The sequence below is a fragment of the Acanthopagrus latus genome, chromosome 18, assembly GCF_904848185.1.
Source record: "Acanthopagrus latus isolate v.2019 chromosome 18, fAcaLat1.1, whole genome shotgun sequence".
Classification (NCBI taxonomy): Eukaryota; Metazoa; Chordata; class Actinopteri; order Spariformes; family Sparidae; genus Acanthopagrus; species Acanthopagrus latus.
In genome coordinates, this window is record NC_051056.1 from 25,746,306 (window position 1) to 25,765,600 (window position 19,295).

At 41.4% G+C, this 19,295-nt stretch overlaps 1 protein-coding gene across 2 annotated transcripts in view; it reads right to left on the reverse strand.

Moving 5' to 3' along the window:
• tnmd (tenomodulin) overlaps positions 1-19,295 on the reverse strand; it is a 71,586-nt gene that overhangs the window by 19,600 nt on the left and 32,691 nt on the right. For both annotated transcript variants that reach the window (XM_037076108.1, XM_037076109.1), the window contains one exon: positions 2,006-2,146. In XM_037076108.1, coding sequence (XP_036932003.1) covers positions 2,006-2,146 — 141 coding nt within the window. The remainder of the gene's footprint in view (positions 1-2,005; positions 2,147-19,295) is intronic.

The following is a 19,295-nucleotide window of genomic DNA, read 5'->3' on the forward strand; positions in this document are numbered from 1 at the left end:
TTTTTCCTTGAAACCTAGAGTTTGGTTTAGCTAAACCTTTAGCAAAACATTGTCTGACCATGGCGTCTCCTCTTGAAGTGTGCGGTTGCAGTGTGTTCTTTACTTTGTGCCGTGACATCAAGGCAGTTTGTCATTTTATTGAGCAAAAATGTCAAAACAACTTTCAGGGTCAATTTTTCCGAAATGTGCTTTTGTTCACTTGTCAAGAATATTTATTATCAGCTTAGATCAACATAGAAATGACCCTGGTGGTTCTCCCTCAGGATTTTCCGTCCTCCAGTGTTTTTCTTCTCTCTCCAGTTAAAATGAGTGGAGCATTGGTCTTGAAACAATCGTGAATGGATCTGCCTGTGGTCCACGGTCCTGGTGGCATAATCCCCTCGTTTTCCATTCCTCACACAGCCCCTCAGGCTTGATGTAGACTGTTTTAGAGGTGGCTTCGCTCTGTGTAATAACATGCAACATCCCCCTTTTCTGTGATAGAAAAATCTATTCCAACGTCCGTGCACAAGGTACCACTTAGTATAACCTATTGTGCGTTCTGTGTGGTTCTTCTTCCCTTTTCTGGCTCACAATAAGGTCTGAATTACTCTGCTCGCTTGCTTGTTTCTTAGTTTTCCATGGCGGAGCACTGAATCAAAGAAATCTCCTCAGGGGATGTGCTTCACCAACAGGAAGTGGAACAAGCAACAGGCGCATGTGTTTATGCATGTGTATGTGTGTGTGGGTATGTGGGACACACACCCTACCACACACACACCCACCCACACACACACACACACACACACACACACACACACACGCACACACACCGACATGCAGGACTTGAAGAGGGAGGGAGGAAGATACGGAGAGATTGATTGTAGAGGTTAAAGTTTTCCGGCGCTGTGCTTGGTTTCCATCGTATTGCCATTTTAGATTCACAGACACCGTCGGAAAACAAAAACAATAACAACTAAATGCAGGGTTTTTTGTGTGTGTGTGTTTGGGATGAGGTGCATCCTGTAACGTTCAGCCATACTGCCCAACCTTTCACAGTAAATAAGCGCGTGAGAGTAAGATCATTCATTACCCGGTCAAGCAGCGCGCTCCCTTCCTCGGAGGTGCAGCAGCACATGTAACCGCCCGCACACTCGAGTAGGATTTAGGAATGAAAGGTAGATAATGAGATCTGCCGGAGACCAAATTGTAGTTGAAAGAAGGTGCGCAAAACAAATATATGCAGATAGATGGGCTTCTTAATGGTGTTTGCCTCGGTAGGGCAAAGAAGTGACTGTAGAGAATTAGCAGGAAGAAAGCAGCGTTTTAGTAACAGACCAAACTTAGAAGCCAATGTACAAAGTAAGAACTAACTTTGCTTTACTTGAGTATTTAGTTTACAACACATTTGTACGTTCTGCTGCTTTTATTATCAAAACAGGCTCCTTGCTTTAGTTTGAATGCATTTGAGGGGAATTACCGATTATTCTATCATGCGTCAGTGCACATCACACACGTCAGAAACAAACAGAGGTGAAGACTAGAATGGGGAGAAAAGGCGTGTTAGTGTCTCAGATCTGCAGAGATGATTAACAAACCCAACATGTCAGTTTACACACAGCTTGGTTAAGTCCTTCTGATTCCACCTTTAACAGTCTTTGAATTATATCAATATGATGTGAGGTTCAGTTAGCGCCAAACACAAATGACCATCAAATTTAAATTTAAATTAAATTTGATTTTGTTTACTTGAGTGCAGAAGTTGAATCAGTACTTCTAGTTAAGTCTTTTGCACTTTGACTCCAGTAAAGAATCTGTGTACTCCTGCTGCCTCCACTCAATAGACATCCTCTGATTTGTGTGTTCACCTCACTAAGTAGAACTTCTTTGGTTTTGTTTCTTGGATGTCGCAAAGGTTTGTTTCACTGAGAGAAACAAAAAAGAGGAGAAAAAAAAATGCTGTGGAATAAAGGTTATTAGCTGTGTGAAAATAAGAATACGTGGCCTTGTTCAGCCTTTTACTCACATGTTTGAAGTCGTGCACTTCAAGAACCTCCTCGCTCCCGTTTCCCATTCTGAAGATCTCAATGCGTTGACCCGGGTCAATCTCCATCACACTTTCCGTCTCCACACCATCCAGCACAGCTTTGTACTGATGATCATACACCTGCAATGACACGAACAACCTTACACCACTAATAGAATACAATAGCTCAGTGTGGCAGTCTGTATTTATCATCGGCTATATCACCATTTTGTGCCAAAGAATAGTAAAAGGTCAGTAAAAGCAGAGAGTGACAGTCACAATTGTTCATCATTTAACAGCTCTGCGCTGAATATAAGAACAGCCTGTCAAGCCTTCGGCCCACATCTCGGAGATTTTCTTTAAAAATATATGTCTGATATTGAAGGCTGTTTACTGAGTTCGAAGATGGTCATGCCAACTGGAGCTTTGTAAATTTTGGATGTCATCTTTCTGAGCCTGGATCCAGAAACATAACAACAAAAAACATACCCAGAAAAACAGCAACAAGTGAAAATGAGATTGATGCATCTGTAGAGGTTGGTACAAATCAGCTTACAGAACAACAACCCTTAAATCAACATATATTTCCAGACGTTGTAAAAAAAAAAAAAAAAAAAATCAGAAAGTTAATTGCTCCTAACAACCACTCCCGCCGCTTGACTGAAAATGATGACGACCGGACCGATGTGTCACACGCTGAGAGGAAATAATCAATCAAACAGAAAACAGCTGACAAGAACATGACGTCAGATGGAATAATGAAGTAAGTTTCATTACAAAGCTGAAGGAGCTTTAAACACCTCCCAGTGTTGTAAAAGGTGATGGTGGAAAAAGGATCTGTTATTAAATGGTCCTAATTATTAATAGAACCATTTTCTTGCAATAAATTAACCTTAAAAAGTACAAATAAAAATAAATTCTACATATATTGACATGTATCTATAGGCTGCATCCTGATCGGTCTGCCTCCAATATTCAGAATCTGTGTTGTCGTTTTTGTCTGATCGATTAAATAATGTAGTCTACAAAGTAACTGGTAACTAAGAAAATGTAGTGGAGTAAAAAGTACAGTGGTGACCTCCAAAATGTGGCGGAGTGGAAGTATGAAGGTGCAGAAACACTAAAGTTAAGATCATAAGTTACTCAACAACTAGAGCAGATGTACTTTGTTATATTCCTTCACTAATGTGAGATTCATTTCAAATTTATAATATTAATATTATTATATATTAATAGAGGCGCCTAAGGTGAGTAAAAATAAAGACCTTTTTGATTCTCCCGTACAGTTACAGCCTTCTCTTCACTGTTGCCTTAAAGCGGTGTTGTTCATCACACCTGCTTGCTTATGTACTGTTCTCGGACATGCATGGATGGCTCTTAAAATTCCCTGTCTGAGAAATGATTCATGCCCACCAGCTGAAAAGATGCTATTAATATTTATGTGAGGGTTGTGTTATGATGAGAAATATATTGCTGAGTTCATCTTCATCTGTCTCAGTGGCAAATCAGAGCCTCGCCAATGAGACGCATGATTAATGAATACACTCGGGTTTATATCCCTCATCAGAAACATCTGAGTGTCCTCTAAGGCTCTAACACAAAATTAGCTTTTTCACTTTACACTCTTTCACATGTTTTGTGGCCGCTTGCTTTTGCGCAGTTTCCGGGACATTTACATACACTGCATCACACTTAACGATGACTTTTCTCCTTCTTTTTTTTTTTTTTTTCTTTTCCCCCCCTTCTCTCTCGCTGCGAGAACAGAGTGATAATGATCAAATGGGGTATAATTCTTGATAGAAGATCACTGTTAGAATGGCACTCGCCTATAAATCTCCATTAACATGGGTCACAGTAGCCTTGGCTCCGAAAGAGAAGTAGAACTTAAAATCGTCAGGAGAAGCCAAATTAAGATGGGTTTGAAATTTAAGTGTCAATTGAGCAGTTATGGATAAAATTGGGGCTATTAAACAGTCTGAAAGTCTGTGTGGTGAATTAAAGTTCTATTTGAGCATTTCTTTTATATTAACATAAAGGTGGAATAGGGGGAATAGATTCTGGAGGCTTATTGATTTATACTAAAACAGTGAATTACATTTTCAGCAGGCTATCACTTCTGATGAACACCCAGCAGTGAGAATCTCCCCACCGTACCAGGTTGAAATAGATAATAATGTATTACAACAGTTTGACTTCAACTGGTTCAATATCCAAAGCTGCTGCTGTGCACCATAATTGGCATTCTGAAAATAGAAATGAATCGCCTCTGTATGGCCCTCCTCGGGTACTTATAGATGCTTCAGTACATCGGGAAACTTGCAGTGTGATTTATGCTGCAATGAGGGGAGAGATTTCACAACACAACACAATATTTTGCCTCACTGTGATGCCGATGATCGCCGTAATTTGTTTTTCTGCTGACTCTCGTTATTTCTCGTTGTATATTTATGTTTGAAAATATGCAATGGGAGATTTAAAAAAAAAAAAAAAAGAGAGAGAGAGAGCTCGTTTCCCACAATTTGCTTATCTTGTACCATTTCTAAACAGCAGCTCACAGAAGCTGTCACTTGGCTGCAAAAACCTTTCAGAAGACAGAAAAAAAAAAGACTATGAAAGTTAATTAGCTTCCCATATGACACCGAGCAGGCAATGCAGAAAAAAGCTGCAATTTGTGTTACGCTCTCTGTCTGTACAAAGGCTGCCACGTGACCACTTTGGTCACGAAGACTTTTCATACAGTTGAAACCGCTCTGACATTAAAGCTGCAACAAGCAAGATTTATTTTAAAAATACACCAGGCATTATCTTACAAGCTCACTCAGAGACACTTATGTCACAGTTTGACCATCAAATAGTTATGTAGTTTTAAACTCTCTGCTCTTTGAGGGAAATGTCAAGAGACCTCTTCTATTGAATATAATCCAGTACCAAGTATCAACTTTGTAAGTGTCGGCAGAGAACACCTGCATTAACGCGGTTACTTAAATGACCACATGGCTCAGATTCAGCTCTGATTGTGACGCATGCTGGAACAAATTAATGTCAGTGGGCTGATGCGAGCGCACCGTCGGCTCTCTGTCTGAACCAACACTTTCCCAAGCTTACCACAGCATCCCGTGGTCTTATTAATTTCCATGACAACAGAGCAAACTCCATTCACGGAGGACGGCCTTGACCTGTCGTGGAAGGCAACAAAAAAGGGAAAGTGAGTGAACTTTGAGTTCAGATTTGATTTTTTCCGTAAATCTACCAAAACCTCAGGTCTGATCAGTCATTCAGATTTACAACAAAGAACATCAGCTGAGATTTTGCTCATTATTTTTCAGATAGATCAGATGTTCTAACAAGATGGTTTTATGTATGTTTTTTTTTTGAATGTTTCACTGTGATGTTATAGCACAATAAAATACTGTAGCTGTAGAATAACAAACACCATCTTCTATAAACCTTGCTCTCACTGAGCAATTTTGTTTGCCACCGGGCATAAAATCTCCCTGGATGACAGCCTGACACCTTTTCTATCTTCTTTCATGTCTCCATTATAAACTGAATGAATAAATAAACACGGCATTTTTTCGTAGATGCATTATTTCAGCCATTCCCAAGCAGTTGTACACAAGCTTCACCTGGTGGTACGCAAGAGCCTTGCTGAAATCACACTGCAAACTGGCCCAAAGACCATAAACCGTCATTTAATTTAACGTACACTTCCTATAAAAAAATTAGTCACGTAGGGACACGATGTGACCCAAACAGCATGTCGATGGAAGTGACGGGATGACTGACACGAACTAGTTTACTAATGAACTAAAAAAGTGGAAACCTGAAAGTCTAAATAAGAGCTGAGAGGCGAGTGACAGCGCTGGACCTGATGAGTCTGATAAACAAAACGCCAAGGAGACGTTTGCGTTGGCAGTCGAGCTTCTTCTAATAAGAAAGAAAAAGGATGTTACCCGGTTGGCTTTTATTGTTACACACCAGGTAGCTCTGTCATTGTTTCTTTTTTTTGGAATTTACATTTGGTGGTAGTCTGGAAATTTAGTTTGGGAAAGTGATCTGAAACGTTTAGGAACCTCTGGATTAGAAAGATCAGATGCACTGAATTTCATTTGTTCCATATTTTATTAGGGTTGTAAGAACAATGTGAATCCACAACAATCAACAACAGGCTTCAATAATGGCACCAATTTTGTCTGCTACCGGTCAGATAAAGGCTGACTAACAATGAAGCCTGACACTGTTTCTATCTGCTTTCCTGTCTCAATTATAGCTTAAATTAATGGATACTTTTTTCCTGTGTTTTGGTGGTAGCTTCAAACATGACTTGTTATCATCTTACAAAGTCTTTGTGGTAAATCTGTCAGCAAAAGCAAACGTTCCTTCTTTTCGCTCAGTTCTGGAGCTCTTTAGCAGCTAAATGCTCCACCACGTTCACCAGCACATAGTGTAACATCTTCACTCTCAGTCTGTCTTCCAATAACCCCCATTTCAGATGAAACGGTCTTTGTTAAGGAATCAGGCCATTCTTCGAGAGACTGCGCTGCTCTCTGGAATCTCATTTCATGATTTCTGGGATTTGACTCTTAAAATTCAAAGGCGTTTCCTGTCATCATGTGAAGTTTCCTGCTGCGGCAGACTCTGATCTGAAGTTCGGCGTCCACTCCCTGTAGCCTCAGCGGCGTAACAACTTCTAACAGCATGTTGAAGTGCACAAACAGCTCGCAGGAATGAGAGGAGTTAGTTTATTAGATGGTGAAGAAGAGCCAACAATGTAGAGAAGTCTTTGGATGTTTCTGTTTTTTGTTTTCAACACTGAGCAGTGGATTTGAACACTTAAAACTGTCAACGCTGTACTTGTGGCCCAGAATCTTTTTCCAGCTGTCTCTCGTGTCCCTCACTCCCCTGTGTTTCCAGTCCTCTCAGTTTCTCCCTAACTGGGTCTGGTTTCCCCTTTGAGGCTAATTTATGCCCCCTTTCACGTTTCAACATAGATGTTTCCGTTCCGCATGATAAAACCATCAGCGCCCACATACTTTCACGTGTCCCACACTTTGGCTTGGATGTTAAGCAATATCACCACTAGAGGGCGCCACTCCAAGTAACATCCGTCTTGCAGTTTTTGCTCCACCATCACAGCCGTTTGTCCAGGTGAACTAACATCATACAGATGTTTAAAACTTCTCACCAACTCGCATAACCTCTCCTCAAAAAGTCTTGCGGTCATGTCTAACTTGAACCATTAGCTACACTGCCCCCCATGACTACTAAAGGTACTGCTTTGTTGGTCCGTATCTGTAAGCATTCAAAATAAAAATGTGAGGACGAAACGAGCGCAGAGTACAGGCAGAAGGCTCCGTTTGTATCTGGATCTAATGTTGAGCACTGCTGAGCCTTTACTCTTCTGGCTCCCTTCGATCGGCTCGTTCAACTGTTATATATCAACCTCAGTTCTCCATCCATCTCTTGCCAGATCGTCATCTTAGCTACTTGTTGTAGCCTCAGATTCTCAAGCCCCTGGATGCCTAGTCATTTTGAGAACTTGTTGTTTCTGTGTGTTCTCATACTGACACTCACAGTGCACTGCTTTCTCACCTGTCTAACCTGCCTGCTTGTCAAACTGCCTCTTCGCCTCTGCTTCACTCCAGCCTTCCCCTCTCACCCTCGCCTCGCTCCGGCCTCCTCCTGAACCTTTCCTACCCTCCTGAACCATCATTCCCACATCTCCATCTTCTAACGCTGCAAACTCCTGCTGCATTAATTTCTGTTAACCGAACTCTGTTTGTCTTTGTTCTGCGTACTCACTGATCCTAACAAAAGGTTACATGAGAACCTGGCACTGTACTGAAATGCACATCGATTGCCGATGGAACATTACTGCAAACAAAGCCTTGTTATATACTGAGAAACTTCCTTCTGCCATGTCCGATATCCATCCAGAGGAGTTGGTCTTTTCTCACATCACAAGATGCCTCAGACTGCTGTACAGAATGTGATGAAGAATCAGATCTCCACCGCAAGGAAACCGTTCAAGCTCGGGAGTGTGAGGCGATCTGTGTGGAAGCCCTCACAAACAATGGCTTGTTTATTTCCTCTGTTCAAGGTTTCTTTCAGAAGCGGTTCTTAACAATCTCCCTTGTTTCAAACACAGACTCACAGTGAACGGAGCGAATGAGAAGCGGCAGGCACAGCCAGACCTGCGGGTTGTTTGTGCGAATGGGTTCTGGTGTGGCACCCGAAGGCATTAAGCAAAGGTCACGTAGATGTTGTTACAGGTGAGTGGGTCGCAGTCTGTAATGTGTGTGTGTGTGTGTGTGTGTGTGTGTGTGTGTGTGTGTGTGTGTGGGGGGGGGGGGGGCAGAGAGAGAGAGAGAGCGTGTTTATATGTGCATCTATGGAGGAGGCGGCCGTGGGAATAAGAGAGATGAGTTGATGACAATATGTCCTCTTGGTTGTCCTTGAGGGTTAGGAGATAGAGGCTCCAGTCAGGCGGAACTGGATGCCTGTCACTCATGGCGGGGTGGTGATGGCGGTGGAGGCGAGGGAGGTGGGAGGTGTGGGGGACAAGGTGGCGCGGGGGCTGCACAGTGCACTGGCCTCCTGGGAGCCATAGGCAGCCCTGTGATAGATCGAGGTGGGCAGCAGCTTAGACAGTCACACCGGCGAACATTGTGTCCTTTTGCTTTGAGTCCTTATAAAGTCCTTGCATGTTTTTAACACATGTAGACTTGTGGCTTCAAATTCCGTTTGACAACATGTGTCAAAACAAGCCGGATATTATGGCCTATTTATGTGATATATTTCAGTATGTTTGAACTGTATCAGCAAACATTCATTCTAGACAACACAGCCTCAACATTCGCTCATTCAAATTTTGTAAAACTAAAAACTTCATTTGTCTTTCCTATAATATCTTCTACTGCAAATAAATATCCACTCATAACAAATATCATGCATTAAAACTTTTTTTAAAGTTTCATCAATCTCACACAGCTGTCAGAGGTCCAACAACACTGTATTCGATATGCATTGCCCCAGACCCATCTGTGGTCCTGAATTTCAGCTGTCTGAAAGTTGCTCTACTGACAGCAGTCTGTTTCTGTGCCTGCACCTTTAAATGCTAATGAGCTCCGTCTGTCAAAGCCTACTTGCCTGCTCCATGTCCCTCTCAGGGAGACGATGCTGCATGCGCTAGCGCTAGCATGCGCTAATGTTTTACTGTGGCTGTATTGCTATGGCTTGCTGAGACGCTGTCGCTCAAACGAACAAGTCTGACCCAGGATCGGACCCAGAAGGAGAGGCTCCTGAAGAAATACAGACTCTGCGGCTGCAGCAGGACGTTTCAGAACAGTTATTGTGTCTGCATAATGTTAGTTTGTTCATATGTGTTGTTACAGTTACTACCATGAATCTAATGGCTAACAGCTAGCGAAAGTTGTGTTTGTCTCCAACAGAGTCTCCAAATTCTTGGACACTGTTCACATCGTCTCTGTCTCCAGTCTGCACATGTTTACAGATTTTGTACTGTGACAACCGAGCTCCATCGTAATATTATTAACATTAAACCTACTTCAAACGCCAATGCATAGCAGACCGAAGTGGAGCTAACTAGTTAGCTGATTCCCATCTGACTTCGCCATACTTGTAGGCAACTGTAAATACTATCACACCGTGGCGACACTTTTCGATGGCTCGGGTGCAGTTGCTGAGTCCGGTATGGTTGGGACTGATCCTTTTACGAGGGTCAGTGTTGAGGCAAAGCCAGCTTTGTACTGACCCTCGTTACTGAAGCAGTCAGATGTGAAGTGGTTAGCACACACACACAAGCTAACACGAACCACAGCCGGCACATTGTCATTAAAAATGAAACTACTGTCTCTTCTGTTGTTCCGTAGCTAGGACAGATTATAGGCACTTATGTTGATTTTTACAACCAACAACAGAGTAATTTGCGTGTCTAACTCTGAGCGACGACATTATAAAACACTGCTGGAGGTTATGCTGGACACATTGAACTTCACCTCAGGGATGAACACCCCCCTCTCAGGTATCTCCTATCACAGCACAGAGGAGGCCTGTCTATGTAAATGGCTCCTTTCGTTACGTAACGAATCTGAACACCCCGTAGGAGCGCCGGTTCACCAGTGGGTGGGCTGCAGAGACCATGCAGGAAACGTTTGCTTTCCTCATTCTGGGAGTTGGCAGGTTCAGGGAGGACCAGCTTATATATGTAGAGACCAGAGAAAACCTGTTTTTCATAATATGGGACCTTTAATTGTTCAGCATCCACAGTACTTAGTCGAGATCATGGTCTTGGTTAAATATAGAATTAAGGTCAGCTTGTCTTGAAACCCTTCATTAACATAGCTGACACCACCATCTCTCCCGAACACATGACTGAAACCTGACCGCAGGCACGAGTCAGGACACAAACTTCAACTTATTACATTAAAATGCAATAAAAGCAGCGATTACATTTCTTTGCAAATCATGATTGCCAAAACAAATTAGTAGTATGTGGTTCAAATGTAATTTCTAGCAAAAACTATTCACGTGTTTGAGTCATTTTCAAGTAGAAAGTCATAAGGGTCAGAAAAAGATCATCTTTGTTATTATAGTAGAAAACACTGTTCACTGCCAGTAGAATGAGAACAAGAATGTGAATCACTTGAGACCAAACGATCCAACAAACCTCCTGTCGCGGTTAGACAAAGAGGACCCAAACGCAGACACACAGGCAGGCAAGTAATTAGAACGAAGAGCTAGCTTTAATAACGTAAATACAAAACAGAAATCTGTAGCAACAAAGGCAGATGTCAAAACGGGAGAAATCCAAGAGACAAAAGCAAAACAAAGTACAAACCAAAAGCAAAGTACAAAGGAACAGGAAGACAGAGGAACATGAGGGAAAAACTAAACAGACAGAAAATATTTCCTCTTACAATGTTTAGCACGCCCTGCGATAGACTGGCGACCTGTCCAGGGTGTCCCCTGCCTTCGCTCTAAGTCAGCTGGGATAGGCTCCAGCCCCCCCGCGACCCTGCAGAGGATTATGCGGCGTACATATAATGTGTACAGATGATGGATGGATGGATGTTTAGCACGTGTTACATAGGATAACTTCCCTCATGTGCGGATTTTGTCGTCTTTCCCTTGAGTTGCAAAGCTGTGACAATACAAAAACATGATTGGTCAGTCGTAATGATGGTCCTGGAGCAACATTAACCATTAAACATTAAACATACATTATGTTCTGAATGACGGGGTTCAACACGCCTCAACTGCTTCACATGGATCTGATGGAGCCGACGGATTATGACAACAAACTTTAATTCAATGGCAAACGTTTGAACGCGGTGTGTGTTTTCACTGCAGACTCTGATGAAGACCCACATGGCGCTGAAACATTATTTTTCAGTACCTGCCATTTAGGTTTTCTGCAGTTGAGAGCTATTAACTGCACGTCTGCACGAACTTTCTCATGAAGAAAATGTAAAAAAATAGGTAGTTTTAGAACAACTAACAGATTCCATGGTGTTATTTGGTGACTAAAACGGAGATCCTTCTGAAACAAGATGAGTACACCTACCACCCGACAGCGTGGCTAGGACTGTGCTTGTGAGTCTGTGTGTGTTCTCGTATCAATCATCATGTGTCTCAACTGACAGTAATTGAAACTGGAGACCATCTTACAATGGGATCACACTGTATGGGTGGGACCACACCCACTTTTGGACGCGGCCTGAAATTCTGTGGCTGCATCTTGCACGGCTGTGACGTTATCGCGGTGGCAAGATCCGTCCACAGACAGACAGACAGATAGACGAACAGACAGTCAAAGCTTCTGTGGTTCTAAAGTAGTTTGTTGCCAGGGTCCCATTTTCCCATGAAGACACCGGCACACATATGGCGTTTGACTCGGCACATCAGCCCAGTGCGGCAAGGATTGCATTTCCATCACATCAGAGCTACCTGCTTGAAGGCATGTTTTAAGATGATGATGTGAGTGTCTAGTGTAGAGGTCAGAGGAGTGGCTGTAAACTCTCTTCCTCCCCGCAGCACTATATAAAAAACACTTAATATGGCAGCGACAAGTTTAATTTCCTATAAATTCTTGACAATAGAACTCTCTTATTAATTTATTAAAAAGCTTTTATTGTGAAGCAGAACAACCAGGAATTGTTCAGCAGTAACTAAACATGATCCCTGAAACAGCTGAGAGTGAACGTGATGACATAAGTTAAATACAGCAGATTTCTGAAAGTAAAAAACAGGCACACTGAAGATCTCTCAGGTTTTCTGCAAAGACATGAGTTCAGTCTTGCAACACAGGCTCTTTTGCGAGGCAGGGGGTTGTCATGGTGTGGCCCTCTTCGGACCTACTCCAGAGAAGGTCCATTCTGGTTAGCATAGCTCAACTTTGCTCGATAAAACTGGAAATGGAAATGCAAATTGGCGTGGCCAAAAGTACAAGTGGAAGAGCCTCAATAGACTCACGGCAACTTGCTGTTGTGGCTGGTAATTATATGTAACCTGCGCTTATGAATATTATCTGAATAAACCTTAATCAGCATCTTAAAACATTCATCACTCATTTAGTTACTGGTAGTTTGCTGATGGATAGACCGGTCTGTCAGTTTTTGGATGAGAGCGTGCTTAAAACCTGAACTGGCATTTGTTCACATTTGAATCACAGATTGTGCCTTCAGCTGGGTAAAAGTGACAGTGAGGCTTTCCTGCTTGAGAGCTGCTTAAAATAGACAGTGAATGGATCACTTCCCTGTATTTGATTGGAGGACATTTTTAAAGTGTTTTTTTTTTTTTCTTTTAGTTTTTTTTTTTCTTAAAGAGATTCCTGAGTTGCACTGACAGTCATGCTGTCTGGGTGCTGAGTCATACAGAGTTTGATGTCCCCAGATCCTCTCGATTGTAGCGTGCCAGCAGTGTCAATGCTTGTGTAACACCAGACTAGTGAAGGCTTCAGACACTTCAGCTTTCATTCTCATTTATACAGCTTTTATCTGTGCCTTATTGTCCTGGATTTACATCTGTGAAGTATTACTATTGGCATCTGATTTAAACTGAAAACAGCTGGGCAGATGATCACTTCAGCTTTCTTTCCAGTGATGCAGGAGGTTTTATTTCCTCCTCTGTTTCCCCTGTCTCTACTGCTGGCTCCTCGTCTTCAAGCAGCCTGCACCAGACTTATTTTTCAAAAGCTCAAGTCTCTTCACATGGGCAGTCACATATCTAATGTCTACTAATGTCTCCCAGGTACTCTGGTTGCACTCTGGTCTGCGATGTTGTTTTTATTAGAGTTTCTCATTTTCTCCCGAGTAGAAACTGAACCTCTCTGTCAGACACACTGGAAATTGCCACTGCAGAGGTGTAACCTTTACAAATAAAAGCGAACACCATTACTGCCAGAATAATTAATCCTCCCCTGGAATAATGACAATTAAAGGAGCATGCACGCACGCACACACACACAACACACACATACACGCTGAAGTTTGAACAGAAAAACAAGAAAATTACAGGTAATGAAAACAAACCTGGGAGGAGAATTCTTGGCAACATAATACATTAAGCTGAGAGCAGAGTAGGAGCAGGTTCCTATGGAGATATTACTTGAAAATGAGGATCCACAAGGGATATAATTACCGCCAGGTATAGATTTCCCACCCAGGAACAGTAATGCAGAAGGCCCCCTGAACATGTGAGCACCTGTATATTCACTGTCAAACACTGTGTGGAAGCATATTTGTGATTTTGTTTTCTCTTGCAAGGTGAATATAATAGATTTTATATATAAAATTTGAGAGGGGAGCGAGGGAGAAGTAGGGAGAAACAGACAGCGATGGAGAGAGATCTGATTTTGTGGTGTCTTGAGACCACGGGGGATTATGCTTGTGGACACTGATTACCAAGCCTGTCAACTCCCAAGGTCTGGAGAATTTGGATAAATGAAGTAGGAATGCTCTGCGGCTGCCAAACACATGCAGGCGGCTGTTTGGTGACACCTGCTGAATACAAGCAGCTAGTTCTGGACAGGCGCCAGCTCGGAAAATTCAATTTAGGAAATACTGGTCAGTTACTAATGTGCCATCAACTTAGTTGGTACAGGGTAAAATGAGCCCATCGGCAGTGCATGACATCAATCTCACTGAAGACAAACTGACAGCGAGCAGAATACAGCTCGGTGCGATATGTTGCAAACAGTGAAAATACAGTGTGAGGCTCTACATGACCCCATTTTATGATGACACGGCATCTGTCTTTTGTTTTTGTGAATTTTTACGTCCTTGTTGATGAGTACCGTACATTTTCAAATATGTAAATCTATCCAGAGCCAATCCTGAGTAAAAAAAGAAAAAACAAACAAAAAATAGACACTGCATCCCACTTATTTTTTAAAATTAAAAAGTGTGCTACATGTTTGCATTTCCTCATAGAGATAAAAATGTCAAACGTTGAGTATGAAGGGCAGCTGGACTGAAGGGGTGGGTCAAACACAAACAGGTCTGCTGTTTGAAACCCAAAGTCAATGTTGACTTGAGCTCTATTCAAAGGACTCATATTACCTGGGAAACTCTAATAACGGGCAATAATTGCAGAGGTTGTCTGTCATTTTATTCCTTTGAGAGTCACCCATGCAAGTTCCACTGCAAACTAGCTACCTTTAACATCTGTTAAAAGTATGTAATTTAATTGCGTCTCATACTGGTGAACAGCAGTCAACAGCTGTGCTGAGATCCGCTGTATTGATGCTTAAAAGTGATAACAAAGGAGGTTAGGAGCAACAAATGGTCTTCATTTTCAAATACAGCCACAATGCATTCGGTTCTTGATCTAAATGGGCTGCATGTGTGTATTCATGCATGTAACACATTCACAAAATGGGTAAAATGGACGAGGACATTTTTTTTTTTTTTTTAATGTAGCCACTGGAGAACAGATGCTCCTCTTTTGATATGTTGAGTCCTGCTATTATATCTGGGGACTAATGTCAGTAAATATCTTAACCAGTGCAAATGTGCCGTATAAAACACAGACGCCAGGTGGTGATTTCCACACCACTGGTATTTAAATGAGCATACTTATTTGAACTCAAACCATGATATTTTTCTAAACCTAACAAAGATATTTTGGTGCCAAAACCTAACCAAAGGAACCAATTGAAAACAGGTAAACAAAACATTCATTTTGGACCCAACAAATATTGATTAATAATCTTAATAATGCTTTTAAGGGAAGGAGATACTGTTATTATAAACCTTTCAACAACCTCTGTAGATGTATTATTAAAAAAAAAAAAAAAAAAAAAAAAAAAAAAAAGATTTTCCCACAAAAACTGTTTTTCCACTGCTGGGAACAAAATGTTCACCTGAAACCCACAGCAGGTACCTGAGTCACAGAAGAACCTGTGCTGGAAGTTATCCACAATTTAAGACTAGAACAAGTCTTTATTTAACATAATTCTCCGTCAGCTTTTATTGTTCTTACTGAAATATGCTTAACATTCAGATCAACAACCACTCGAAGCTTTCCTGGAAGCGTTTCAGAGGAATCTTCCAAAATACAAAGCCAATGCATGTCGTCTCGACTTATGTCTGGAAGCTGTATGCCGGTGCCCAGTCAGTGTGTAATGAAAGGATGCAAAATCAGGCCCTGGCTCTAAATATAAACATTTGTAGGCACTGAAACATTTCTGCATTGTAATTAGCAACAATCTTTTTCTGTGGTTTTGTTATATGTGGAGGTAAATAACTGCATGCAAGCAATTATGAAACTGTGCCCGAGTTTGCCCTCTTTTTATCTCCAGGAAATTCTATCAATAGCACCAACAAACACCAACGAGTAACTTCATTTAAAAATCTGCTGAAGCTGGGATATTTACTCACCAGACGGACACAAATAATAACTTTCTTTGATCTTGCTGAAATGTATGAAGTTGTATACTTGGGCTCGAACTCTAGCATTTTTGTGGCATTTTAATATGTACTTGGAAGCCATACAAAAATCACAATCTGAGTATGTGGTGTATGTAGCATTAAATGAGAAGCTAAAACTAGGTTGGCGTGAGGTTAAAGTGCTTTTGGGAATTCACCCAAGCAATTACTTTAAGCATCAATTTGATGTTAAAATGTTTTACAGCTGCCAATGCCAAAGGCCAGTTAAGGAAAATGCTAAGGTCATTAGCCTTTCAACGAAAAGCTAGAATGTGTCAAGATTCAAAAAGCTTAATGGAGCCATCTTCCTGAAGCACATTAACACTGTTAAAGCAAACAGCTACTGGCATGTACGGCCCTCCTGAGCCGCCAGTTTCTACAGCCGTTTTTCTCATTTTAGCAGATCACTCCCAAACACATAAAAGTGTGATTCTACTCCCAGATATTTCCACCAGAGTAGTATGATCACAGTAACATGTATAACATCCTAAAACGTCAACGAGGAAGGTCAGATTCTTTAGTTAGTTTCACAGGAGCAAAGAGAAAAAGCTTCTTACTAGTCAGACCAATTTGAGAAAAGGTGTTTAACGATCACACAGATCCACAGCAGAAGTAAAGGTATAAAATGACCTGAAGTCAGAAGAGGCCAGGACGAAATGCAGCAACCAGTTACAAGAGAAAAAAACACTCCTGAAGTGCAATCATCATGAAGTGAAGATACTCAACAGAGTGAGAGTGTCTGCTGTCCAATTTCTCCTTTTATGTGCAGCAAACTGAAAAAACATTATTATAAGTCCAAAAAAAAAGAAAGAAAAAAAGGTGTTGATATAGATTGAGTTGTAGTGAAAATGCTTGAGTTTCACAAAATAATGGGCTTGGGTCTCTTGAGAATTAAAGTAGATAGATGTCATAGTTTCACACTTCAGGCCGCTGACATATTTTATTTGAGGAGTTGGGAGTGAGAACCTATTGACTCTAAATATGAAGCTAGGAGGCAAGTAGCTTAGCTTAGCATAAAGACTGGAAACAGTGGGTAAACAGCTAGCTTTGCTCTCTCCAAAGGTAAAAAAAAAGGAAAAGATGACAAATAGAATACAGAAATAGAAATCTTACATCTGAGCTGTAACAAACATATTTTATGGATAACTGGCAGGATGCATTTCTTCAACATCAAGACAAAGTTAAAGCAAGCAAATCTTTTTTTCTATTTTACATCTCTTTAGCTACAACACATCAACCAGTGAGCTCTATAAGTGCTTGTAGGTGTTTCTTTCACCTTGTAGCTTTAGCTCTGTACTTAAGGCACAGACATAAAAATGGCATGAATCTTAACTCTCAGCTGAAAAGTAACCAGAATGGTTCTCTGTGCAAGGAGTTTAATAAAACCCATGTTATTTTATATTTAGTAATTAGTTTTACTGTTACCTAACAACATTTTAAATGGATGCCTGAACCAAAAAAAACTGCGATTGCTCACAATGTCAACTGGGGAGTTACTGTCAACCAACCGATTCTGTTGTTCAGGTGTGACAACACTTTGTCCAAATTCATTGCACGGCTGCTGTCTATTGGTTCAGCCTTCAACTCAAATACCGGTAAAAGCACTTTAGTCTAAAAAAGTGGAGGAAAAAAGGAAATAACACTTTTTCTTTACAAACACAATCCAGTTAACAAATATAAGGGTTCCTACAGGAGTACCTTTTTGTCAGGGATAATGGAGTGTGGAGATATCTGAGGGCTGGTGGAATAAATGGAGCATATTTGTGCAGTGTGGAATTTTGGCAGAGTTCACAGACTATCATGCCTCTCCCGTTTTATTTTCATTGCTGAAATCTATTCTTTGTGGAGCCTCTGAATCTTGAACGTAGCCTACCTTTTCTCTTCTGTCAACCTACTCATACCTGAAAGGGGTGTAACGACCCAGTTTCTCTTCTTGTCCCCGAGCGACTCTGCCGCTTATCACGTTTGACCACCTCGCCGTGGTCGACTACAGTCTGCAGCTGCTGTTAATTTACAGGAGCACTGTGCACCGCGCCTTTACAGCTCTGAAGCATATATGACTAATCACACCAGTCATTTTAAACAACTTGAGCCCTCTCTGGCAATAAATCACCTTGATACGTGCTACTGTGCCCATAATAGAGCCGCACTCAGGAGGGAGGAGAGCAGGGGGAACTTTGGGAGCTATTCAGTACTTTTGGTCAACACACCATTGTGAAAGAAACTCGGGGACTGGGACATATTGTTGTTCGATGTGTTGTTTGTTTCTATGATCTCAATAAAAATCAAAGTGAAAACAACAAAGGGTATTACTTTCTTTGTACAGCAGCTCAGGGAATATGATGTTTCCCTGGACTTTTTGCTTAAAAAGTACATATTTTCTTTTCTTTTTCATCTTTTTTTTCCTCAGGTGCAACTTTTACAAAATCCATAACACACAATCTTGGCGCTGTAAACATACCATAGAGGTTTTCCAAGACATAAAGTTGTGTGTTCAAACAAAATGTGACACCGACCCTACCCAGGCTGAAAAATGAAATGTTGCTAACTTACATTTAACCAACGTTTGATCTGCTTTCAACACTTTATTTTCAAGTTTTCTAGCCAAACCCCAGATAAACTAGAAAGAGGAAACTGTGGCTTTTTATCTTAACCTCAATAACACGAAGAAAAAAGGCCTTCCAACATGGCCGAGAGTATACTTCTTTATCTTCACCTGCCAACTGTAAGAGAGAACAGAGGGACCTCACAAGGCCTTTAAAGATGCTGTTAAGCTGCCTTTTGGGGACATGACAAATGATGCAACATACCCCAAATTCCACAAGCTAACACAAGATAGATATGTCTTCCTCTATCAACAGCCGGTAAAAAGGAGTAAAAATGAAATGAATTCAAAGCACAAAGAGGCTCTGGCTCTGACGGTGCCATTTCTCTTCCTCTTCCCTGACATTGTATTGTTCCTTGTTGCATCTTGCCTTTGTGCCTCTCCCTGCCCAGAAACCAAGAAGAACAATCTGCTCCTTGTCACCGCCGCTGAATGAATCCTGTTGCTTATTGTTGAGGTGAACACGTTATTTGAATATGACCAATCTCCTGTAATAAAAGGCCCGTTGCGGTTTATGAAATATTCATCAAAGGTATCCCCTGGAGACTCGCATGCATTCAGATGCGCATCTCAGAATCCAAAACAGACTTCAACAGACAAAAGATTGCAGGCAGCGACTGCGAGCCTCTGAACTATGAGGCAGACAGGCACAAGGTGGGTGACCTCTATAGTGGATACGTCTCCTTGTCGCTCTGCTGGTTTTCAGCCATTTCATCTCCTAATAAATCAACAAGAG